The sequence below is a fragment of the Molossus molossus genome, unplaced genomic scaffold, assembly GCF_014108415.1.
Source record: "Molossus molossus isolate mMolMol1 unplaced genomic scaffold, mMolMol1.p scaffold_m16_p_4, whole genome shotgun sequence".
Lineage (NCBI taxonomy): Eukaryota > Metazoa > Chordata > Mammalia > Chiroptera > Molossidae > Molossus > Molossus molossus.
The window spans coordinates 34,055,207-34,078,615 of record NW_023425377.1 but is presented as its reverse complement, the minus strand read 5'-3'; the positions used below and the strand labels follow the sequence as shown (position 1 = coordinate 34,078,615).

Here is a 23,409-nt window from a genome sequence, read left to right as displayed (position 1 = left end):
TTTACGACTCTGACTACTTCATATAAGTGGAATCTGTCTTTTGTGACATTTTACTTAACATGATGTAGCATACTGCAGAATTCCCTCCTTAAAGGCTGAATAATACTCCACTGTATTTATATACCACATTGCTTATTCATCCCGATGGACACCTGGTTTGCTTCCATGTTTGAAGTACTGCCAATGCTGCTATGAACATGTATGTACAAATAACTCTTCAAGACCCTACTTATAGTTATTGTGGATATTATACCCAGTAGTTGAATTGCTGGGTCATATGGCCATTCTATTTAATTTTTTGAGGAACCCCATACGGTTTTCCATAGTGGCAGTACCATTTTACATTCCTACCAACTGCACAAGGGTTCCAATTTCACATCCTCACCAACATTTGTTTTTTTGTTTTGCTTATTTATCTCATTTAAAATTTACTACAAAACTTTTCTAGGAAAGGATTATTCCAATTACTGCTGTGTGTATCCTCAGTATCGATAACAGTGCTGGCACGTAGAACTCATTCAAAGTTGAATGATGCTGTATCTCCTCACCTAAATTTTAAACCTTCAGAACGGGTCATTGCTTACCGGCACAGTGCTTGACTCTTACTCAAGACTCAGTAATACTGCAGTTACATGCTCCATACATAATACAAGTGAGCATAGGGAGCTATTAACCAAACAACTATAGAAATGTATGTTAGACTTCATTTCGGGTGTGATTTTTCTCCTGTTTATAAGTTCAATTCAAGCTTGCATACCAGACAAAGTACAGGAGACAGTAAATCCTTCAAAATCTGACAACTTATAGATACTGCTATTCTATCAGATATTTGCATTGATACCCACACATGCCTATATATAATTTTAGTAGATTATAAATGCTGTTTTGCAGCCTCCTTTAAAAAAAATTATGGCTATCATTCCACATCAATGAGTATATATTTTTTAAATAACTTATTCTGTTCAAAATTCATTTAATTCCTTAGTGATAGTTTTTACTTTTTATTTTTATTATACCATAGCAATGAATATTATACTTACATCTTTGGGCAGACCTGTACGTGGAGTGTTTGTCAGATCTACATACAGGGGTGGGCAAATGTAAGTTTACAGTTGCGAGTACGCGCAAGTTTATTCTTGTATTATTTATTAACCTACTTTTGCCCACCCCTGTATTTTACATGATAAACAGGTCAGCAGGAAGGTGAATCCAAGTCCGTGTATCTTTTCAAGCACTTCAGTCCCCAGCTTCCCCATTCACTGCTTCCCATTAATCTTGATAGGCCGGTGTAGGGGTCACTAGCTGGGTCCTACTCGCGTCTCCCAGTGTACCCCGCGCTGGCCAGGGTACGCTGCAAGGGCCGTTGCGCATGTACACTTGTGCAGCCTGGGAGACGAGAACTTTGAGGTCGCGCGTTCTCTCGCGCGCACTCTAGTGGTCTCGGAGGGCAGGGCGGGGCCAACGGCGGCGGAAGTTAAGTCACTTCCGGCTGGGGTGTTTGTTTGGACTGGAGAAGGGAGGCGACGGGCGAAGCGCGCGTCGAGCGGGGGAGCGGCGCTGCTTGTGGAGATCCGCGGAGGCCGACCGGATTCGTTGGCTACCGTCCCCGCTGCCGTGCACTGGGTGAGGGATTCCCTCGGGCGGAGCGGCGAGAAGGGTGCGACGGCCCTGGCGGTCGAGGGACAGCACCTCGGCGACGGCTGAGGGGCTTTAAGGGTCCCCCGGGTTGTTGTCCATCTAGCCCTGTATCGTCTGTATTATTTGCCGCTTTCAGCCCAGAATGAGGGATGAGCTTTAACTGACTTACTCTCTTTTTTCTGTAAGAAATGGCCGTCGTTTTGTTTTTTTTTTTTGTCATTGTCATTATTATTTATGATTTGGATCTCGCAGCACTTTATCCGGGTCCTCAGTGGCGCGCGAGGGTTGCCGGGATGGCACTTTCGCGCGCCCCCCCCTTCCAGTCCCTTCACACACACCCCCCTGGTACACTTTTCCCCTGCCCCCCACGGCCGCCTGGCAACAAAGCTCATTGTTTCTCCCCCACTTTACGCCTGCGCGTCGCCACGCGCAGTCCGTACTTGGTGCGCGTGCGCGCTCCCCCGAAGCTGGGATGGGGGAAGAGAAAGGGGCGGGGGAGGGACTGGCGTCCTGGTGAGCGTCCTGCGGGAGCTTTCTGCAGAAGACCACCGGCCTGTACCTTTGTGATTCCCATTCTCTCGTTTCTTCGCTTTCTGGGTGCTTCTTATTTCTAGTTATATTGTATGCGATGCTCCAGATAGGAGAGCCTTTGTTACTGGGAATCCCCGTGAGGGTTTTGAGCCACATGGATTATAAGGACCGGTCCAGTTCATTCTTTGATTCTGGTCACCTTACTTTTAATTTCTCTCTAGTATTTTGTGCTTACTTCCCCCCACCACCAAAAATTTATGGCTTATGATAAAGTTTTCAAAACATTTGTTGAAGCAGCCAGCGATAGTATTTTCTAGTGACTCCAGAAAGGGGCCTTTTGTGCTTCCTTTTGTCTTGTTTCCCCTGCTTTTGCCGTCCCATCATCTCAAAGAAACCACAGCTTCTAGAAAGAATTTGGCATCCAATTTGCCATGGGAGAGGGTTACAGCTGACACCTTTGGCTTTTTTTTTTTTTTTTTTTTTTAAATAAAAGGCAATTCTCATTTTGCTTGTGCTGGCTAGTCTTGTTTTGTACCTTAGTGGCATGATTTTTCTCAAATTGCATTTGAGCAATTGATCGGTCGTTGGTTTGCGTTTTCGTTGAATAGCCTTTGAATTTTCATTCCCTGCAGGTTATATTCTCAAATAAGAACAAGGTCTCCATAAATATTTTAAATGCGATCCCAGTATTTACTGTTTGTGCTTCAGTTTCCAGTTTATAAACGAGGACATTTGGCAAATTAGCCTGTTCATGCTACTTGTTAATTGAGAAATTGAACAAAACGTACCCCCCCCCCCCAATATGTGTCTGTAACAAATGAAAATAGGCAACTACACAAATTGTAGTGTATTTATGTTTCTTTAAAGGATGGGAATTAGGCGATGAAGGCTCATGTAATGGTTAAAAAGCTTGGAAGCTTGCCTGTTTTTATTATAGTATGTTGCATATTCCTTAAGAGCTCAAATTGAGGTAGGTTATCTCTATTTAAGACAGAATAAGTTTATACTAGGTTTTTATTTTTGTCCCCCCCCAATAAAAACTGCATCTTATTCATGTTTACCCCTTTTTGACGCAAGAGAATGGTACTCTAGTTTTAATAAAAAATATAAACATTTATTAAAAGTCCACTGTTAGCACAGCAATTTTGTGTGTGTTGTGAGATGAAAGAAAATGAAAAATAAGGCCCCAGCCCCTCTCCTTTTGTGCTTTTACATATTCCCATAATTTACAAACTATTTTCACATTTATGATCATAACAACCTTGAAATAATCAGAGCAAGTTTTATCTTGCCTGTTTTGAAATGTGCCTTATTTTATTAGGCACATACTTCTATGGCACTTAGAAGTGCCAGGTGTTATTCTAAGTGCTTTTACAAGTGTTTAATTTTTGCTCTAAGAGGTAAGTACTACCTACTAAAGATAAATGAAAAATGAAGTAACATGCCCAATGTTCCGCAGCTAGTAAGAACTGGAATTTAAATCCAAGTAGTCTAGAGACTATATGCTCTAAACCATTATGCTGTGCTGCCTGTGATTTTAGTGACATATCCAGGATCTTATGAGTGCTTAGTGGCATATCTGGGATTTGAACCCAGTCCAAGAGTAAAGTTGTCCAAGTTACTGCCTTTGTGATCTGGACCACCCTGTTTGCACAGGTGCCTTAATAGTATGCATTTGATACAGCCTAAGTTTCAATTCCAGTAATTGTTTTTTTCCCCTTTAATTTTCTCTTTGTTTAGACCAGTGCTGCCCAATAAGATAGCTACTAAAAACTGTGTCTATTGAGCACTTGAAATATGACAGATGCAACTAAAGAACTAAATTTTTAATTATGTTCAATTTTAAATCATTAAAATTTAGTCACACGTAGCTAGTGGCTACCACATTGGGTGGTGTGGTTCAGAAGTTTGAATTACCTTTGCTTCTTATTTTATTTTATATTTTTAATGATGTGAGAGAGGGGAAAAGAAACATCACATTGCAAACCTGCAACCTGGGCATGTGCCCTGACCAGAAATCAAACCTACCACTTGTGTACAGGATGCTGTTCCAACCAACTGTGCCACACAGGCTAGGGCTCTGCTTTTTTTTTTTCCCCCTTTATTGATTTGAGAGAGAGAGAAGCATCAGTGAGAGAGAACATCGATTGGCCACCTCCTGCATGCCCCCCTCTGGGGTTCGGGCCCCACAACCTGGGCATGTGTCCTGACTGGAAATTGAACTGGTGACCTCTTGGTGCCTGGGTCGACACTGAACCACTGAGCCACACCAGCTGGGCCAGGGCTCTGCTTCTTGTTGTTTGTATCAATTTTTATAAGTAAGGATGATGCTTCTGATGTGCTTTGAGTTTTGTTTTGTTTTTTTCTTCTTTTTATTTTTATTTTTTTGTGCATTGAGTTTTTATCAGTAGTGATGATAAGTAGTATGAGCAATCCTTACTCTTACCCTTATCTCTTCGCCTTTGTATAATTGCTGTTTAGGATTAGGGTTGTAGTCTTTGGGAATTGTCTGTGACATTACTTCATTCCTACAGGTTTTGGGCCATATGCTTTTTGCCTATTACCTTGTTTTAGAAATCTTTAATTGCTCTAGATGTTTTATAAGCACCAAGATAGATGATACTATTATGTGACAGACTTTCTGCTTAGATACTGTTATTGTTAGCCATTTTATAGATGGGGAACCTGAGACACAGGTTAAATAACTTGCCCATGGGGTCTAGAGTCATACTTTTAGTCATTACTTTATGCTGTCAAATAGTAAACAAAAAATTAGGTGCTGCTTACAAACTTCTGAATAGAAAATGGACAGATGCAAAATTTCTTTTTTCCCCCTACTTCATTGATTTATTTATTTATTTTTAACTTTTTTATTTTATTTTTTATTTTTAACTTTTTTAGATAGAGAAGAAGGGGGAGAGAGAAACATTGACCAGCTGCCTCCTGCACACCCCCTACTGGGGATCAAGCCCACATTCCGGGCATGTGCCAGAATCAAACCAGGACTTCTTAGTCTGTGGGACAACACTCAGTCCACTGAGCCACACTGTCCGGGCCTACTTCAGTGATTTATTAACATGTGGTCTTTAAAATGATTGTCTTAAAAATGAATTTGTAGCCCGGCCAATGTGGCTCAGTGGTTGAGCGTCAACTCATGCACCAACAGGTTGCCATTTCCATTCCTGGTCAGGGCACATGCCCCGGTTGTGCGCCAAATCCCCACTGGGTGGCATGCAGGAGGCGGCCACTCGATGTTCTCTCTCATCGATGTTTCTATCTCTCTCTCCCTCTTCCTTCCTCTTGTTCTAAAATTAATAAAGAAAAAAAAGTTTATAAGAAAATAATAGATTTACAGTACTTCAATTTGTGTTGATTTTTTTAGAGAAAGGAAGGGAGAGAGGGATAGAAACATAGATGTAAGAGAGAAACATTGATTGGCTTTCTCCTGCACCTCCTCACTGGAGATCTAGCCTGAAACTCAGGCATGTGCCCTACCAGGGAATCAAACCTGCGACTCATTGGTTTGCGAGCCAATGCAGTAACCACTGAGCAAAACCAGCCAGGGTGATTTACGGTATTTTAAACACCCGCTCAACTCTATCATTCTTTGGGTATATAAAACTTCTTTCAGCAGATAACATTATTATTATTTCTTAAATAGTTTTTTATTGATTTTAGAGAGGGAGAGAGCGATAGAAACATCAGTGAGAGATAAATATCAACATTGATCATATTGAACCCGCAAACCAGGCATGTGTCCTGACCAGGAATTGAGTCAGTGACCTGTTGGTGCATGGGTCGATGCTCAACCACTGAGCCACACAGGCTGGGCAACAACATTATTTTACTTGTTTGTTTATTTTTAATACTCCCCCGAGCATATTTTTCCATTTATCTTCAGATAGAGTGTGAAGGAGAGAGAGACAGAGAGAGAAACAGCGATGTGAGAGAGACACATTGATTGGTTGCCTCCTGCACGGCCAGGGCCCGGGACTGAACTGCAACCGAGGTACGTGCCCTTGACAGGAATCGAACCCCTGATTCTTTGGTCCACAGGCTGACACTCCAACCGCTGAGCCAAACCAGCGAGGGCAACATTATTTTTTACATTGGTTTGGAGTCCACTGAAACATTGCTCCTATTTCTCTGAGTGCTTCCACCCATGAAACCCAAGACATAAATCTACTGTAGTTTGCACGAAGGTCATCATCTAACATAATAACTGTATCCGAAAGGAATAACCATATTCAGGAGAGTCTGTCAGGAATACAGAGGAGAGTATATCAGATCTGAGCTTCAAGCTTGCCACTTAATTATTTCGCCTCAAACACTTATTTCTTATGCAAGGAAAGCCCACTTATCTCAGAATGATCATATTGTGAATGCAGAAAGTAATGGCTACTCTGGCTATTTGTAAAGACTGAGGGTAAGCTTTGGGTGCATATTCTAATAATACAATATAAAATACTGTGAAGGAGAGTGCTCGGGTGGGACTTTAATCAATTTTGTGAGAAGTGGTAATGAGCCAAAACTTGATAAGATGATGCAAAATTTCTTTTAAAAAAATTTTTTTTAAATTGATTTTAGAGAGAGAGAGAGAGAGATAGAAACATCAATTGGCTGCCTCCTGCATGCTCCCCACTGAGGATTGGGCCCACAATTTGGGCATGTGCCCTGACCATGTATCGAACCAGCAATCTCTCGGTCAACACTCAACCACTGAGCTACATACACCAGCTGGGTGATGCAAAAATTTTTTATCCTCACTAATTGCTGAAGAAACAAGTAATATATTAAAATATATATAAATATATGCAAATAGGATAAGAAATCGCAGTAGTTCAAAGTAGAGTCTAACAGAATAAGTAAAGATGGTATCTGTGGAATCAGATTAATGAAAAAATCTTATCTTTATCTTAATTTTACTGAGAATTTTTACAAAGTGAAATGGAGGAGGGGAGTTTCTAAAACTTAAAAGATTTCCATATTTTAAAATTTTTTGTAGAGAACGTAAAAGAATGGACATTGCTGGGCCTGGCCGGGAGCCTCAGTTGAAGCATTATCCCTGTACACCAAAAGGTTTGGGTTCAAATTCTGGTCAGGGCACATAGCTGGATTGCCAATTGAATCCCCACTTTGGGCATCTATGGGAGGCAACTGGTTGACGTTTCCCTCTCAAATTGATATTTCTTTCTCGTCCCCTTCCTCTCTCTAAAATCAAAACATATTCTCAGTGAGGATTTGAAAAAGAGAGAATGGACATTGCTGGAAAGCATTATGTGTAAGAGGCCTTTTAGGAGAGGAGAACAAACAGCTAAAGGTAAAAGTTTGTAGATTGAAAGTGCCAGGCAGCATTACTAGAAAAAACTGTTTTCACGTAACCAAAATCTGATGAAATTTCTGAATTTAAGTGTTATGCTCTCCACTAAAAAGAATATTATCAAAAGAGAGAAAATTAGTTTTCTACAACAGTGAAAGCTGGAATATTTGTAGATTATTGACAGGACATAGGTCTAAATCTATCACACTTATTATTAAAATATAAAAGCAAAATATTTGCAGTGGCTCAGAAATAGATTTCATCAGGTAACCTGTAGAATTATTAAACCAAAACAGAGCTGTCAAGTTAGAGGAAGATGATGAATAAAAGAAACTATGTTAAGCAGTAAATCTAATAAACATAAATAGATGGTAATGTGAATTGTAAGCGTTCAATTGAAAAATTCTTTAAAAAGATACATACTATATCCCCAGCCTGTTTGGCTCTGTGGTATTTCCACAAAACTCAGGAGATAGGGTGTGGGGGAGGAAGCTGTTAAATCATTCTAAAGGTCTTGCCTTGTCTGGGAGCAGGGACTGGGTTAGGTATACAAAGAAGGAAAAGCATTCTGAATGTCTTGAATTGGATAGAGGTGTATAGAATATTTTCTTAATTGACAGAAAAGTATTTAAATATTTCACAATGTATGGAAGTCATCATTATGCTGTATACCTTAAACTTACACAGTTGCTGATGTCAGTAATATCTCAAACGGGGAGAGGGGACAACTGATTCCTCAGTAGTTTGTAAGTCATGGAAAATCAAGTTTTTGGTTTTTTTTAAACTCTCACCTAAGGATATTTTTCCATTGGTTTTCGGATAGTTTCGGGGGGGGGGGGGCATTGATGCGAGAGAGACACATCAATTGCTTGCCTCCCGCATGACACCAACCAGGGCCAGGGATCGAAATGCAACCGAGTTACATCCTCTTGACTGAGATTGAACTCATAACTCTCTTGGTCCGCAGGCTGGTGCTCTAACCCTGAGCAAGACCGACCAGAGCTAAATAAAGTTTTTTGTTTTTATCCTCACCCAAAGACATTTTTCCATTTTTTGTTCAGGTAGAGTGGGAGGGAGTGGGGGGGGGAGAGAGAGAGAGAGAAAGAGAAACATCGACGTTGAAAGGGACACATCAAGTGGCTGCCACCCGCACGACCAACCAGGGCGGGGGACAAACTGCAACCGAGGTACACACCCCTAACGAACCTGGGTCTCTCTGGACCACAGGCCGATGCTCTAATCGCTGAGCCAAACTGGCCAGGGCTAAATTAAGTATTTTTAAAATTCCATTTAAAATAGGAAGGTAAACACTACAGGAATAGAATGTAAAAAGAAACCAAATATGAAATTATGATGGAAGACAAAACCAAACCAAACAGCAGTTATCAAAAATGTTAATTTTCCATGAGACAAATTATTTGGGTCAAATAATCTAATTTATAGTAGAGGCTTAATTTAACAGATGAGGTTAGAAAGATCAGTCTAATACATATACATCATTTATGTACCTTAGAACTAGAAATCAAACATTTTTCCCTATAGGCTCAAGAAACAGTTTGCAAAAATCAATGAGTTGTCTGCAAACAAAACTAATAAGTCAAAAAGTAAAGGCTTTTCTGACTACATTTTATAACATAATAAAACCAGAAATCAGGGTATCAAAAGTTAACCAAAAGAATTTTAATTGCTTGGAAAAAAAAATATTATTTCAAATCTGTTGCTCATTATAAATTTAATAATTTGTAATTATCTAAAATTGATAAGAACTATGTTCTCTCTGAAAAATTCTAGAGGTAGCCCAGGCGGTGTGGCTCAGTAGATTGAGCATTGGCCCATGGACCAGAGAGTCCCAGGTTCAGTTCCCACTAAGGGCATGTACCTCTGTTGCAGTTTGTCCCCACCCCAGTTGGGGTCATGTGGGTGGCAACCAGTTAATGTGTCTCTCTCACATTGATATTTCTCTCTGTCTGTCTTCCTCTCTCTCCCTTTTGCTCTAGGCAAAAATGTCCTCAAGTGAAGGAAAATAAATAAATAAAAACTAACAGGTTGTTAATTTTCACATACAACATACAAATTGAAAATTTTGTCTGTTAAATCTGAAGTCTGTTAGGTCGAGGTCCACAAATCAAGAGTTTACTGTACACTCACTGTTCTGCAAATTACAAAGCTGGAATTTTTTCCCCCTAAATCCCCAGTAGGCCTAATCAAGGAAAAGAGGAACGTAAAATCAAATAAGCTATGAAACAGAAGAAATTAAAATTGTTGCATTCTGTGAAAATTATTCTTTGTCATTTTGTAACAATTGAAATTCTGGAGAAAATAAAATTTTAGTGAAATATAAATCACCATAATTAACCAAAGAACAAGAAAACCTGAATAAATCAATCATAATTAGAAAAATAAAATAAAATCTTGTTAAAGATGGATTCGTTTTAAGCATTTGAGGGTTGTTTGTTTTTCGTTAATCCTCATCCGAGGATATTTTTGCATTGATTTTTTGTGTGTGTGTGTGGTATGTGCCCCTAGTGGGAACCGAACCTGGGAACCGCTGAGCCAAACTGGCCAGGGCTCCATTGATTTTTAGATAAAGTAGAAGAAAAGGAGAGAGGGTGAAGAGAGAGAGAGAGAAACATTGATGTGAAAGAGATCCATTGATTGGTTGCCTCCCACACAACCCTGACCAGGGCCAGGAATTGAATCTGCCACACAGGTACATGCCCTTGACCAGAACTTGAACCCAACACCCTTCGGTCTGAGGGCCAACACTATTAACAGCTGAAGCAAACCAGCCAGGGTGGCATTTGAGATTTTACGCATTTATTTCACAATTTTTTTCTGGCTGGCAATTGTTAGTTTTGGCTTAACTAAACTATTATAAAAATTCTCTGAAAAAAATAAAATAAATATGTACTAATTTAAATCATACCAAGCCAATATAATTTTAGGTTCATTTGCCTTCAGGAATCACATAGTTCTTGTTGTTCAAACTATTCTTGAATATAAGAATGGAAATTTTCTGGTTTGTTTATGTTTGAAAGCTATTTTCTGCAGGGTTCTAGCATTCCGGGGTCGCAGTTATTTTCTTTCAATGTAGTCTTTTTTTTTTTTTTTTTTTTTATCCTCACCCGAGGACATTTTTCCATTTTTTGTTTTAGGTCGAGTGGGAGGGAGGGAGAGAAACATCGATGTGAAAGAGACACATCGAGTTGCTGCTACCCGCACGACCGACCAGGGCCGGGAACAAACTGCAACCGAGGTACGCGCCCTTAGCGGGAACTGAACCCGGGTCTCTCAGGACCGCAGGCGGAGGCTCTAACCGCTGAGCCAAACTGGCCAGGGCGTAGTCTTATTTTTAATTATTGTTGAAAGGCAGCTGGTTTTTCTTGTCGCCTTTTTTTTTTTTTTTTTTTTATCCTCACCTGAGGACATTTTTGCATTTATCTTCAGACAGCGGGAGGGAGGGAGAGAGAGAGAGAATCATCGATGTGAGAGAGACACATCGAGTGGTTGCCACCCACACAACCCCAACCAGGGCCAGGGACAAACCGCAACCAAGGTACGTGCCCTAAGCGGGAACCAAAGCGGGGACTCTCTGGTCCGTGGGCCGACACTCTTAACAACCAAGCCAAACCAGCCAGGGCTTTTCTTTACGCTTTTTAAAAAATCTTTGCTGCCCTGGCCAGTTTGGCTCAGTGGTTAGAGCGTCGGCCTGCGGTCCGGAGAGACCCGGGTTCGGTTCCCGCTAAGGGCATGTACTTCGGTTGCAGTTTGTCCCCGGCCCTGATTGGTCGTGTGGGTGGCAGCCACTCGATGTGTCCCTTCACATCGATGTTTCTCTCTCTCCCTCCCACTCTATCTGTACAAAAAATGGAAAAATATCCTCGGATGAGGATAAAAAATTTAAAAAAAAAATCTTTGCTGGTTTTTTTTTGTTTGTTTTTGCTTTCAAGAATTCTCTGATCTTCTGCCTTTTGACTGTACTGTATCATGATAAGAATCTATCTTACTTTGAGATTCTTGGTTTTCTTAAACATGTTGGTTGATGTCTTCCATTAGATCTGAAATAATCAGATCCTGCCTCTGCCTCATTTGTGTTGTTGTTCTAGAACCTTGGTAGTTCTCACTTTTCTTTTGTCTCTGATGTTTTCTGGGTAATCTTTTACCTTCCAGTTCTTCTACTGTTCATATGTATTTATTTATTTTTATACGTTTTTATTGATTTTTTTTTTCTTTTTAGAGAGAGAGAGAGAAAACCGATTGGTTACCTCTTGCACACTCGCTACTGGGGATTGAGCCCACAACCGAGGCATGTGCCCTGACCTGGAATCAAACTGGACCTCTCATTCCGTGGGATGATGCTCAGTGCACTGAGCCACACCAGCCGGGCTATTGTTCATTTTTATTTATGTTGTAATTTCTATATATCTAGAAGTTTTATTGTCTCTTTTCCCAATCTACTCTGCACTTTTTTTTTTTTATCCTCACTCGAGGACATTTTTCCTTTTTTTTTTTTTGTTCAGATAGAGCGGGAGAGAGAGAGAAACATCGATGTGAAGGGACACATCGAGTGGCTGCCACCCACACGACCAACCAGGGCCAGGGACAAACTGCAACCGAGGTACATGCCCTTAGCGGGAACCGAACCTGGGTCTCTCTGTACCGCAGGCCGACGCTCCAAACGCTGAGCCAAACCGGCCAGGACTACTCTGCACTTTTTATACTTTGCTGTTTTCTGAAGATATTTTCAAGCTTCATATGTAATAATCATTTGTTTTGTTATCTATGTTATATAATCCCAATATTTGAAGTTGGGTATGGGTCTAACGATGCTTTCTGTAGATTGTGTTACTGCTTGCTGATTGTGTCTTGTTTTTTCCTTCTGGGTTTGTTTACCTTTTTTTAGAGAGAGAGGAAAGGGAGAGAGAGATAGGAACATCGATGAGAGGGAAACATCAACATCGATTGGCTGCCTCCCGCAAGCCCCCTGATGACAATAAAGCCTGTAACCCTGACGTGTACCCTGAATAGGAATCAACCAGGGACTTCTTGGTGCACATGGGTCGATGCTCCTTCACTGAGCCACATCAGCTGGGCTGGGGTTGGTTATCTTTAATCATATATTGTTCATTGTCCTTGAAAAGTTATTTGTAGAGGTCCTAAGGCCTAGCTAGAATGAAGATGCCTTTCTTCCAGGGAGTTTAACTTTTGCTTTTACCAGGCACTGGGGACACTACCAATTCAGGAACACTTCATACTCAGTCCATGACTTGGGATGTTATGGACCTCCCAGGTGATGAGAATTTCTTCCTCCTATCCACAGGAGAATCAGCCATAGTCACAGTGTCTGTGTTCCCTTCCACCTTTTCCTCTTAATTTGCTTGGTGGGAAGCTGGGGGTTACTTTTGGTTTACTGCTACCCTGAGTGTATAGCCCTTAGGGGTCCTGATTTAGAGTGAGGAGGATTATCTGTTCATTTTTCCACCTTGACTTCTGTGCCTCTTGCTCCATAAAGCATTGAAGGAGTCAACCCAAAGAACGTTAATGGGCAAAAGCCCTCAGCACAAAGGCAGCTTCATTGTTTAAAAGTTCCACTTTGTATCCTGGCCAGTTTGGCTCAATGGTTAGAATGTCAGCCTGCCAACCAAAGGGTCTGGGATGTGATTCCTGGTCAAGGGCATGTACCTGGGTTGCAGGTTCAATTTCTAGCCTCAGTTGGGGTCATGTGGGAGGCAACCGATTGATATGTCTCTCTCTCTCTCTCTCTTCCCTTCTCCCCCTCTCTCTCCCCCCTCCTACCCTCCCTCCCACTCTATCTAAAAATGAATGGAAAAATTTTCTCCAGTGAGGATTAACAAAGCCAAACCAATAAAGTATTTCTAAATGGACATCTTACATACATAGTTGCTACTTAATTGTTCAGTTCCATTTGGATATTAATTATTCTATATTAAACATGATTTTTGCTGTTTTTAATGGAGATATAAGTCATGTTAATATTTTAGTCTTCTAAAAAGTAGGGTTTAATGGGTACAATTTGGGATAGGATACCTGTTGGGGAAATAATAATGAAAAGCTGTTATAAATTACAATGTTTTTTAACATAATTTAATGATTGATTCGTACGCAGTAGCCAAGTTTCATCTGGTTGCAAAGCAGGATTGGCCTCTGCTGTTCATAATATTTGAGGCAACTCTAAAATATAATTCGTGTAAAGATGAGCACATAAATGTTTGGTAGCCTGACATAAGAATGAGTGATTTTCTTAAGAGGAACTGATTGCTTTTTAGTCAAAAGTTGTTATAAAAACAAAGGGTTTATTTAATTCAACATTAATGATAAATAAAAATATCAAAGCTATTAGATTGCCTGTTTTTGTCTTGTCTGCTTTCACAGTGCCTCATGTTTTCCTTTTACCACACCCTAGTACATAAGTCTTAAAGTCTGTCTCTGTTTCTTTTCATATATATACAGAGTGGGGCAAAAGTAAGTTTACAGTTGTTCATATGGAAATTAATACAATAATAAATAATAATGCAATACTAAACTGTTTTACATATTCACAACTGTAAACTTTTGCCCCACCCTGCATACACGCTCACACACACACACACACACACAAAACAATAACTAGGGCAGATGTTCCGGTGATTTTTTTTTTTTTTTTTTTTTTTTAATCACATTGAGTGGCTGCCTCCCACACGACCCAACCAGGGCCGGGGACAAACTACAGCCCCGGTACACGCCCCTAGCGGGAACTGAACCTGGGTTGCCCTGGACCGCAGGCTGACGCTCTAACCACTGAGCAAAACCGGCCAGGGCATTTTTAGTTTGAGAACCTCTTAACTAAAAAATGTCAGTGCTATTGTTACTAGGATTCAGTATTTGAGAAAATAAATATGTGTCAGGATAGAACACCCTGCCCCCAGCTTAGAGACTAAATTTATATTATAGTCAGAATGAATTTTTATTATACTTAGGTTCCCTGAAGATAAGTCCATAAAATTAATTTAAAGGATCAGGCAGCACACAGAGCAAATTTCTTAACCCAAGGGAAAAAACTGTTTCTAGTAGGAGATTTTATCTGATACTGATAACTTTGGAGTAAGAAGGCCTGAAGAGGTGTCTTTTTTTTTTTTTTTTAATTCTACACTCAGATATGTTTCCTTCCTTTGGCACAGGTCACACCATTGTTTGAATTTATGTACAAGTAACTCTTGTTTTATATATACTCATTTTAAGCAGTATCAGACATAATGAATTGGTAGAATCTGAAATTTCATGTTTGAACTTTTAGCCTGAAATATATCCATTAGGTTAGATCAAGTTATAACCTATAGGCATACCTTGGAGATATTGAAGTTTGGTCCAGACCACAATAAAAGCAAGTCTTGCAATAGAGCCATTCGTTGGCAATCCTTTTGCTGCTTGGGCTTTGCCTTGAATTTGTGGAGCTTAATAAAATAAGGTATGCCTGCCTGTATTGAGTGTAAGAAACCAACTAGATCTGCATCAAATATTATGTTTACTCACATAAAAGAGATGACATCATAAAAAGGTAGTGGTTGCACGAAGAGGTTAGATGCCTGAAAACTCACAGTACAATGGGGAAATCCAGACATGAACCCCCACATAAAGCAAATACAGTGACCTTTGAACCACATAGGTTAGAGATGCCTACCTCCCACAGTAGAAATCTGTGTAACTACAGTTGCCCCTCTGCATATGCGGATTCCCAACTTCAAAGTGGACCTATAAACAACAGGGCTTTGAACTATGCTGGCCAATTGAACTGCAGTAAATTGAAAAAAAATCTGTGTATAAGTTTGAACCATGTTGTTCAAGGGTCAATTGTAGAGTGGGCTACGAATTCCAAGAGATCCAGTGCTATATCTTAGGACTGAGGGATCTAAGGGATTATTAAAAATTTGTTAGTTTTTACTTTCAATCTCTGGGCTTTTAAAAAAATTTTTTTTTTATCCTCACCCGAGGACATTTTTGTATTTATCTTCTGATGGAGCAGGAGAGCGAGAGGGTGGAAGAGAGAGAGAGAAACATTGATGTGAAAGAGAGACATCGACTGGCTGCCACTCTCACAATCCCAACCATGCTCAGGGACAAACCGCAACTGAGGTACACATGCCCTTAGCGGGAACTGATCCCGGGACTCTGGTTCGTAGGTCAATGCTCTAACCGCTGAGCCGAACTGGCCAGGGCTTAATGTTTTTTTAAGTATTTTTTATAAAGTCACTTGACTTAAGTCTTTCAGACCATAATTGTTTTATAAAGCAAGGGATAACTAATATTTTAAAAAATTGGATGATGTGGGAATTCCATTTAAGCAATTGATTACCTTCATTGGCTATTAAATTAGATGAGTCTAGGTTGTTCTCTGCTATTTTGTAAACATTACAATCATTTGTGGGGAAAAAATGAAGCTTTTTAATTGTTCACTTTATTATGTGTATTAATATATTATGTGCATCTGCCTTGGCCCGGTGGCTCAGTTGGTTGGTATGTCATTCCATAGACCAAGAAAGTTTGCAGGTTAGGTTCCCGGTCGGGGTAGGTATGGGAGGCAACCGATTGATGTTTCTCTCTTCCTCTTGCTCTAAAATTAATAAACATTTGCATATATATCATGTGCATCTAACACTTAACTGTGATGCCTGGTGATGATAAATGCTCATCAGGAAAAAAAATGACTGACTAAATTAACTGTATTGTTCTTCTTTTAAGGTTAAAAACGACAACTAACGCCAACCATGAAAGATCCAAGTCGCAGCAGTACTAGCCCAAGCATCATCAATGAAGATGTGATTATTAACGGTCATTCTCATGATGATGACAATCCATTTGCAGAGTACATGTGGATGGAAAACGAAGAAGAATTCAACAGACAAGTTAGTTTTATGTACAAACATGTTCTTGTTTGTACCCCATGACAGCCATCAAATAATGTAACTGTACTTGTTCTTAAATGTGTTTTTTATCTGGTCCCTTATATGTGAAATATATGGATTTATGTGGCACCACTCCTATTTTATCTGAATGTTGATACCAGGTTAGCATGCTTTTTTCAGAGTTCCTCAGAGCTCCTGATTCAGGTGGGCTATGGTGTAGCCTGGAAAACTTGTTTTTTAAAAGCTCCCAGATGGCCCTGGCCGGTTTGGCTCAGCGGTTAGAGCATCGGCCTGTGGTCCGGAGAGACCTGGGTTCGGTTCCTGCTAAGTGCACGTACCTCGGTTGCGGTTTGTCCCCGGCCCTGGTTGGGTCGTGCGAGTGGCAACCACTCAATGTGTCCCTTTCACATCGATGTTTCTCTCTCTCCCTCCTTCCCACTCTATCTGAACAAAATATGGATAAGTGTCCTCAGGTGAGGATAAAAAAAATAATTTAAAAAAAAGTAAATAAATAATAAAAGCTCCCAGATGGTTCCACTGCCTTACACCAATCATACTGCCCTACTGCAGTGAAAGTCAAGAGAATAGGATTCAGGAGCAGATGGGCACATGTACTAGGATGCAGAATTCTGTTTTTCACATGAGGTTCTCAGTCTAATCAGCCTGAAAATCTGATACCATAGAGAACTCACCTACATTGATAAATACTGTCTTTTATTCCTATATTTCTGGCATCTGTTTTCGTATTTTTTCACTTCCTCCCTGATTGTGGCTTAAGTAATAAGTAGCTAACTTGATTTTGCCATACCTAAGGATGGATATTCAGGAGTAAAACAATGTAGTCTTATTTCATGGAGAATCTGTTGGTTTTTTTGCTTTGTTTTGTTTTTTTAATTCTTCATGCCCTGACTCTACCTTCTAAAAAATTTTTCAGTCATTTTGGGTAGGTTTAGGGTTTATGTAGTCTTAAAGTATCATAGGTGATTCTGACATGCATTCCTCAATGAGAGCACTTTATTTGTTATTTCTTCCCTTCCACCTTCAATGGAGAAGAGTATATTCTATGACAAGTAAAGACATAGCAAAACCCTAAACAGATCTTCCTAGGTGTTATGGTAAACGTTCTTTTTTTTCCTTTAGCACAGAATAGGAAGTATGATACTGTGATTTTATTTTATTTTATTTCATTTTATTTTTTAAATCTCACCTGAGGATATTTTTCCATTTATCTTCAGATAGAGTGGGAGGGAGGGAAATGGGGAGAGAGAGAGACATTGATGTGAGAAAGACACATCAATCAGTTGCCTCCCGCACAGCCCGACCAGGGCCGGGGATCGAACCGCAACCAAGGTATGTCCTCTTCACTGGAATTGAACCCACAACTCTTTGGTCAGTGGGCTGACACTCGGCTGAGCCAAACCAGCCAGGGCAACATTGTGCTTTTAAATAGTTCAAGATATTTCATGCTGTTCCTAGTGATGTCTTACCAGATATGCTGTAAATCATCCTTTCTTTATTATAAATCCAGATAGAAGAGGAGTTATGGGAAGAAGAATTTATTGAACGCTGTTTCCAAGAAATGCTGGAAGAGGAAGAAGAACATGAGTGGTTTATTCCAGCTCGAGATCTCCCACAAACTATGGACCAAATCCAAGACCAATTTAATGACCTTGTTATCAGTGATGGCTCTTCTCTGGAAGATCTTGTGGTAAAAAGTTATTTTTCATCTTTTTAAAACCTAGCTCATTTTTCCCATAAAGTGGAAAAGCCAGCAACCATCTGTTTAAGAAGAGTTCTACATCTCTTTCCCTTCTGAAATTGTACTGCTTTTTACTAATGGAAGCAGAGGCCTCCCAGTATCAATTATGACATGGAGTGACTTTTGGCAACACTCTGGAATTAGTCTGAGGCTACTAACAGACTTTTTGCCACTGCTTTTAGTTTTGATAATTATTGCCCTAGCATACATAAATGTCTTAAAGCATTAATCCAAAAGAAGTACACAGTATGTCCATGTAGCTGCATATACAAAAATAGCTTGATAGAGAGGGTTTGCTCTTTAATTTTAATCTTAAACGTTTGATGAAATTTGCAGATTTTTATCTGAAAGTTAAAATTTTAGAGATTTTTTTTTTTCCTCCCTGAATTCAAGAACTTCGGAATTTTTATTGAGTTAACCCTAACTCCTTTTGAAACTGTGATTTAATAAGGATGTCTATATGCTCTTGGCAGAAAAGAAACCTATTTGTATGTTTAGTTCTTCTCAGTGTCTCATTGCTGATGTTATATCTGAAGTACAAAGTATTTGTAGAAATTGTCATAACTAGATAATCAGTACTAGAGTAGAACCTAACGTGTCCTTCACTAAAATTAAGATAATTTAAAGTCAGAATGTTAGCCTTTTTATCAATATCGAAAGTCTCTATTCACTTCTACAAGGTCTCTGAAATTTACCCCTGAACTCTGAAGTATTTCTTGCAATTGTCTTCTGTTCACTGTGCAGTGATTTCCTAACTTGGCTGTGCATCATAATTACCTATGAAGCATTAAAAACAAAAAAGTTCCTGAGCTACATCTCAGAACTACAGAATCATTGTCTAGGAATGTTTATTTTTAAAAAGCATTCCCAGAGGATACTGCCAGCTTCCCCTATTGGGCATTTGGAAACCATTCTTGTAAAGGGCTGTATAGGGCCCCGCCGGTGTAGCTCAGCAGATTGAGCATCATCCCATGCACCAAGAGATCACCAGTTTGATTCCCGGTCAGGGCACATGCCCTGGTTGCAGGCTTGATCCCCAGTAGGGGATGTGCAGGAGGCATCCGATCGATGTTTCTATCTATCTCTATCTCACCCTTCCTCTCGCTCTAAATCTCAATAAAAACATATTTAAAATAAAATAAGTAAAGGGCTGTATAGAGAACACTGACAAATATTTTTAGAATTTTTTGTTTTTAAATTTTATTGATTTAAGAGAGAGGGGAAAAAAATATCGATTTGTTCCACTTAGGCATTCATTGGTTGATTCTTGTATGTGCTCTAACCAGGGATCGAACCCACAACCTTGGTGTATCAGGATGATTCTCTAACCAACTGAGCAATTTTGTCAGGGCTAGAGAACACTGAAATTTAAATTGTGGCATAGCCTTTTTGCAGTAAATGACCCAATTGAGCAGATGTGTGATATGAATGGTCTGTTGGGTTATGCTTGCTTATGGCTACCTTAGCCACTCCACAAATAATCATGGTTGCTCTGATGAGTAAAGCCCTTTGCTGGATATAATGTATAGCTTTAAACTAGAACCAGTAGAAATTCATTGTCTAGAAACTGGTTTGTTGATCTATTTGAGATTACTTAATTCCTTCTTATTCTTTTGTAGCTGCCAAAAGATTGCACATTCAAGAATACTGCTTTTTTATTTAAACCTCACACTTTTATATATATTTCCCTTGAGAGAAGGAAGAATATGTCCTGTGCAAAGAAATGGTTGTGTATAAATTATGAAACTAAGATTAAATTATTCCTCCAACATGATGTTTAATGTGCTTTGGTCTTGAAGTAAGTGACATAGCGGGCTCAGAATCAATCTAAAAGCCTTCCGGCATGCCTACATTTCAGGCCCTGGAATCTATTCTGGTTTCTTTTTGTCTTTTTCTACTTGCATTCCAAGATGTGGTAGAGGAAAATTTCTAGCTATTCCCTGTATGCTGACATATCTGCTTAGGAAGGTAAAGATTTAGAGATACAGAATAATGGTGATAAAGTCTCTCAGGCTCTTAGAGACTTTGGCCCATTTTTTTCCTAGCGGATACAAAAATGGAGTCCCGGAGAGAATGACTGCCAGGCTCACATAGGAAGTTAGGGGCAGAGCTGGGGTTCCAACTTAGGTCTTCTGATTCCCCGTGTAGTTTTCTTTTTTTATTACATACCATGCCTCCTGTGGGAATTAGAATACAGCAATTGTAGAAAAACAACTCCACATTTTTAATAAAGATCATAAAATTAAATTAATCTATAAACAATTCCCCAGTCACTTTAATCATCATTTTAACACTTGTTTAATATTTTTGTATAGTATAAAATTGCTTAAAGAATATTATAGTTAGCCCAGCCGGTGTGGCTCAGTGTTTGAGCATAGACCATGCACCAAGAGGTCACCGGTTTGATTCCCGGTCAGGGCACATGCCCAGGTTGTGGGCCCGGTCCCTAGTGAGGGACATGCAGGAGGCAGCCAGTTGATGTTCTCTCTCATCGATGTTTCTATCTCTCCCTGTCCCTTCCTCTCTCTCTCTTGAAATCAATAAAAAAAGTAATAATAATAATAATAAAAGAATATTGTAGTTAAAGGAACAGAATTCCTTGCTCTGTGACACTTTTTTAGTTTATGTTAGGTTAATGGATTTCTGGTTAGTTATGCAGATTTCATTTCAAATCCTACTCTCTCTAGAAAGTTGACAGAATTTGATATAATACATATGGCTTACATCTGGTTCCTGCCTCCCAGCCAAAGATTTTTTTTGGGTTAAGTTTATCAATATGAGTTCTTGCTTTTGTCTTGTAATTTTTGGAAGATGTTTTTGCATGTGGATCTGGGTTGAATGCTTCTGAGTATCTGAAGCCACCTGTTAATGAACTTGCTTTTTTATGTACTTATTTTCCAGGTCAAGAGCAATCTGAATCCAAATGCAAAGGAGTTTGTTCCTGGGGTGAAGTACTAAAATATTTGAGTAGACGGGGCCCTCTTTTGGTGGATGTAGCATAATTTCCACACTGTGAAGGCAGTATTAGAAGACTTAATTGTAAAAGCTCTCTCTTGTCACTGTGTTACACTTATGCATTGCCAAAGTTTTGTTAGTCTTGCATGCTTAATAAAAGTGCTGAGACTGTTATTAAGTAAAAAGATGTCAAACATTTACTGAAAAATAGAATTGGCCCCATGGCTTGATGTGAAGACAGCAAGGAAAGAAGCACCAGTCAAGTTGTGACAGCACCAAATTAAATTATTTTAAAATCTTAGTGAATTGTCTTTTTGAGGCTATACTGGTCCCTTAGGTTTAACTAACACTTGTTAATTTCTAAACTTTTAAAAAATCAGTAAATTTAAATTAAGTTCTAGTTGTTAAGCAAATTTCTCAGTTCAGACTTAAAATTTGCATTTTTCCCATCAAAAAGAATCTTCTGAGGAAGGCTTGTTAGTTAATTTGAAATAATTCATTGTAGACATATGTGTCTTTGGTCACTGAAGTTAAAAGGTAGTGATCAGATTAGATCTAGTCTTTGCTTTTATGATATATCATGTAAGAAATACATCTAAGGAAGTATGTGATTTGAGAATTGCATCTTCTGCAATTCTCATCATAGCTATGCCTTTGTGAAGTCTAACGTTTGACCAACCCATAATCCAATTGAACAAAGAAATTGTAATGTGATTTGAGTGGTGCTTTTCCTTGCTTTGTTAACCATCACTACAATAGTCTGCAGCACAACTTTTCTTTTAACAAAGCTAGAACAGTTTTGGCTTCTTAAACTTCATATTTGGGTAGGTTAAGCTGCCATACGTGTTCAGTGTGAATAGTGTTTAAGTTGAAAATATTGTAAAAAAATTATATTTTTTCAAAAATATTTAAAAAAATAAATAATAGTAGAACTGAGCTGATGGTTGTGTTTATTGGTGCTAACTGCAGACTTTCCAGTGGTGATTCTCACTTTAATGTGGGCTTAGTTCCTCAGGACAACCCTGCTGGCAAGATTTGCTGAGAGAACAGACTTTACTAGATCCCTTTGTGTCAAGTATGTTACGTAAGTATCGGTCTAAAATACAACAGTAAAATAAACCCCAAAACCCCTTCTGTAACCCATGTTGACCTTTTTAAGCTACAGTGTCAGGGCAATTGTAGGATATCCATGTTTAAAAACTTTGACCAATATAGTGGTAATCTTACTCTACTATAACCTTCATTGACTTCTTCCCTTCACAAACCATTGCTGGACTAATTGGACTGGTTTGCTATTTTGATTCACTTGGACCTTCCTCTTTTTCCCCTCACAAACATATTTATGGTAATGTATGTAGCTAATCTTTTATTTGTTTATTTTTTTATCCTCACCCAAGGACATTTTTCCATTTTTTGTTCAGGTAGAATGGGAGGGAGAAAGAGGAAGAGAGAGAGAGAGAGAAAAAAAAAACATCGACGTGAAAGGGACACATCGAGTGGCTGCCACCCGCACGACCAACCAAGGCCGGGAACAAACTGCAACCAAGGTACGTGCCTTTAGCGGGAACCGAACCCGGGTCTCTCTGGACCGCAGGCCGACGCTCTAACTGCTGAGCCAAACCGGCCAGGGCTGTAGCTAATCTCTTATTTTTTTAATCCTCAACCAAGGATATTTTTCCATTTATCTTCAGATAAGAGTATGAAGGAAGAGAGAGGTGTGAGAAAGATACATAGATTAGTTGCCTCCCACACAACCCCTACCAGGGCTGGGGACCAAACCACAACTGAGGTACACGCCCTTGACTGGAATCGAACCCGTGATTCTTTGGTCCGTGGGCTGACACTGAGCCAAACTGGCCAGGGCTGTTCGTGGCTAATCTTAATTTGGGATAGGCTGTCAACCAACTAGAACTAGCAATTTCTTGGTTTCATAGACAATTTTGCCCCATTGCCCTACTCAGTTGTTAATAATATCCTCTGCTTTTCTTGAGCTTGTTGGGCTCAAGATTAAGAAGTCCATGTAATCAGTTATGTCTCACATTCTCCCTGGGGTTGCTTGGGTGTGAGCACCTGTGCCCCAGTGGTTTTTAATAGCTACTTTAACAAACTAATAAACAGGTAGATTTTTTAAGAAACCGAAGCAGCGATGATCCTGCTTGGTTCTCGTTCTTTTTGGAGTCATGGTGCAACCAGTCCTCTCTTTTCTAAGAGCTCAGTACCACAAGTGGTACTGCAGGCTGCCAAATACATGAGGCTTACAGATCCTTTCTCAACTCAGATATATTTCCACACACTGCCAAATTGCC

General features: G+C 39.6%; 1 protein-coding gene across 2 annotated transcripts; it reads left to right on the top strand.

Moving 5' to 3' along the window:
* Positions 1 to 1,502: 1,502 nt before the first annotated feature.
* PAIP2 (poly(A) binding protein interacting protein 2) lies at positions 1,503 to 22,127 on the top strand. Of its 2 annotated transcripts, XR_004956461.1 has the most exons (5): positions 1,503 to 1,623; positions 16,226 to 16,389; positions 17,918 to 18,097; positions 21,050 to 21,187; positions 22,111 to 22,127. XR_004956461.1 is itself a non-coding variant. In XM_036240746.1 (4 exons), exons 2-4 carry the CDS (start codon positions 16,252 to 16,254, stop codon positions 21,104 to 21,106), a joined length of 375 nt encoding a protein of 124 aa, XP_036096639.1. In that variant the 5' UTR covers positions 1,503 to 1,623; positions 16,226 to 16,251; the 3' UTR covers positions 21,107 to 22,039. The 2 variants fall into 2 exon arrangements, 1 of the variants encoding a protein (XP_036096639.1); XM_036240746.1 differs by lacking the exon at positions 22,111 to 22,127 and having other exon boundaries at positions 21,050 to 22,039.
* Positions 22,128 to 23,409: the final 1,282 nt, after the last annotated feature.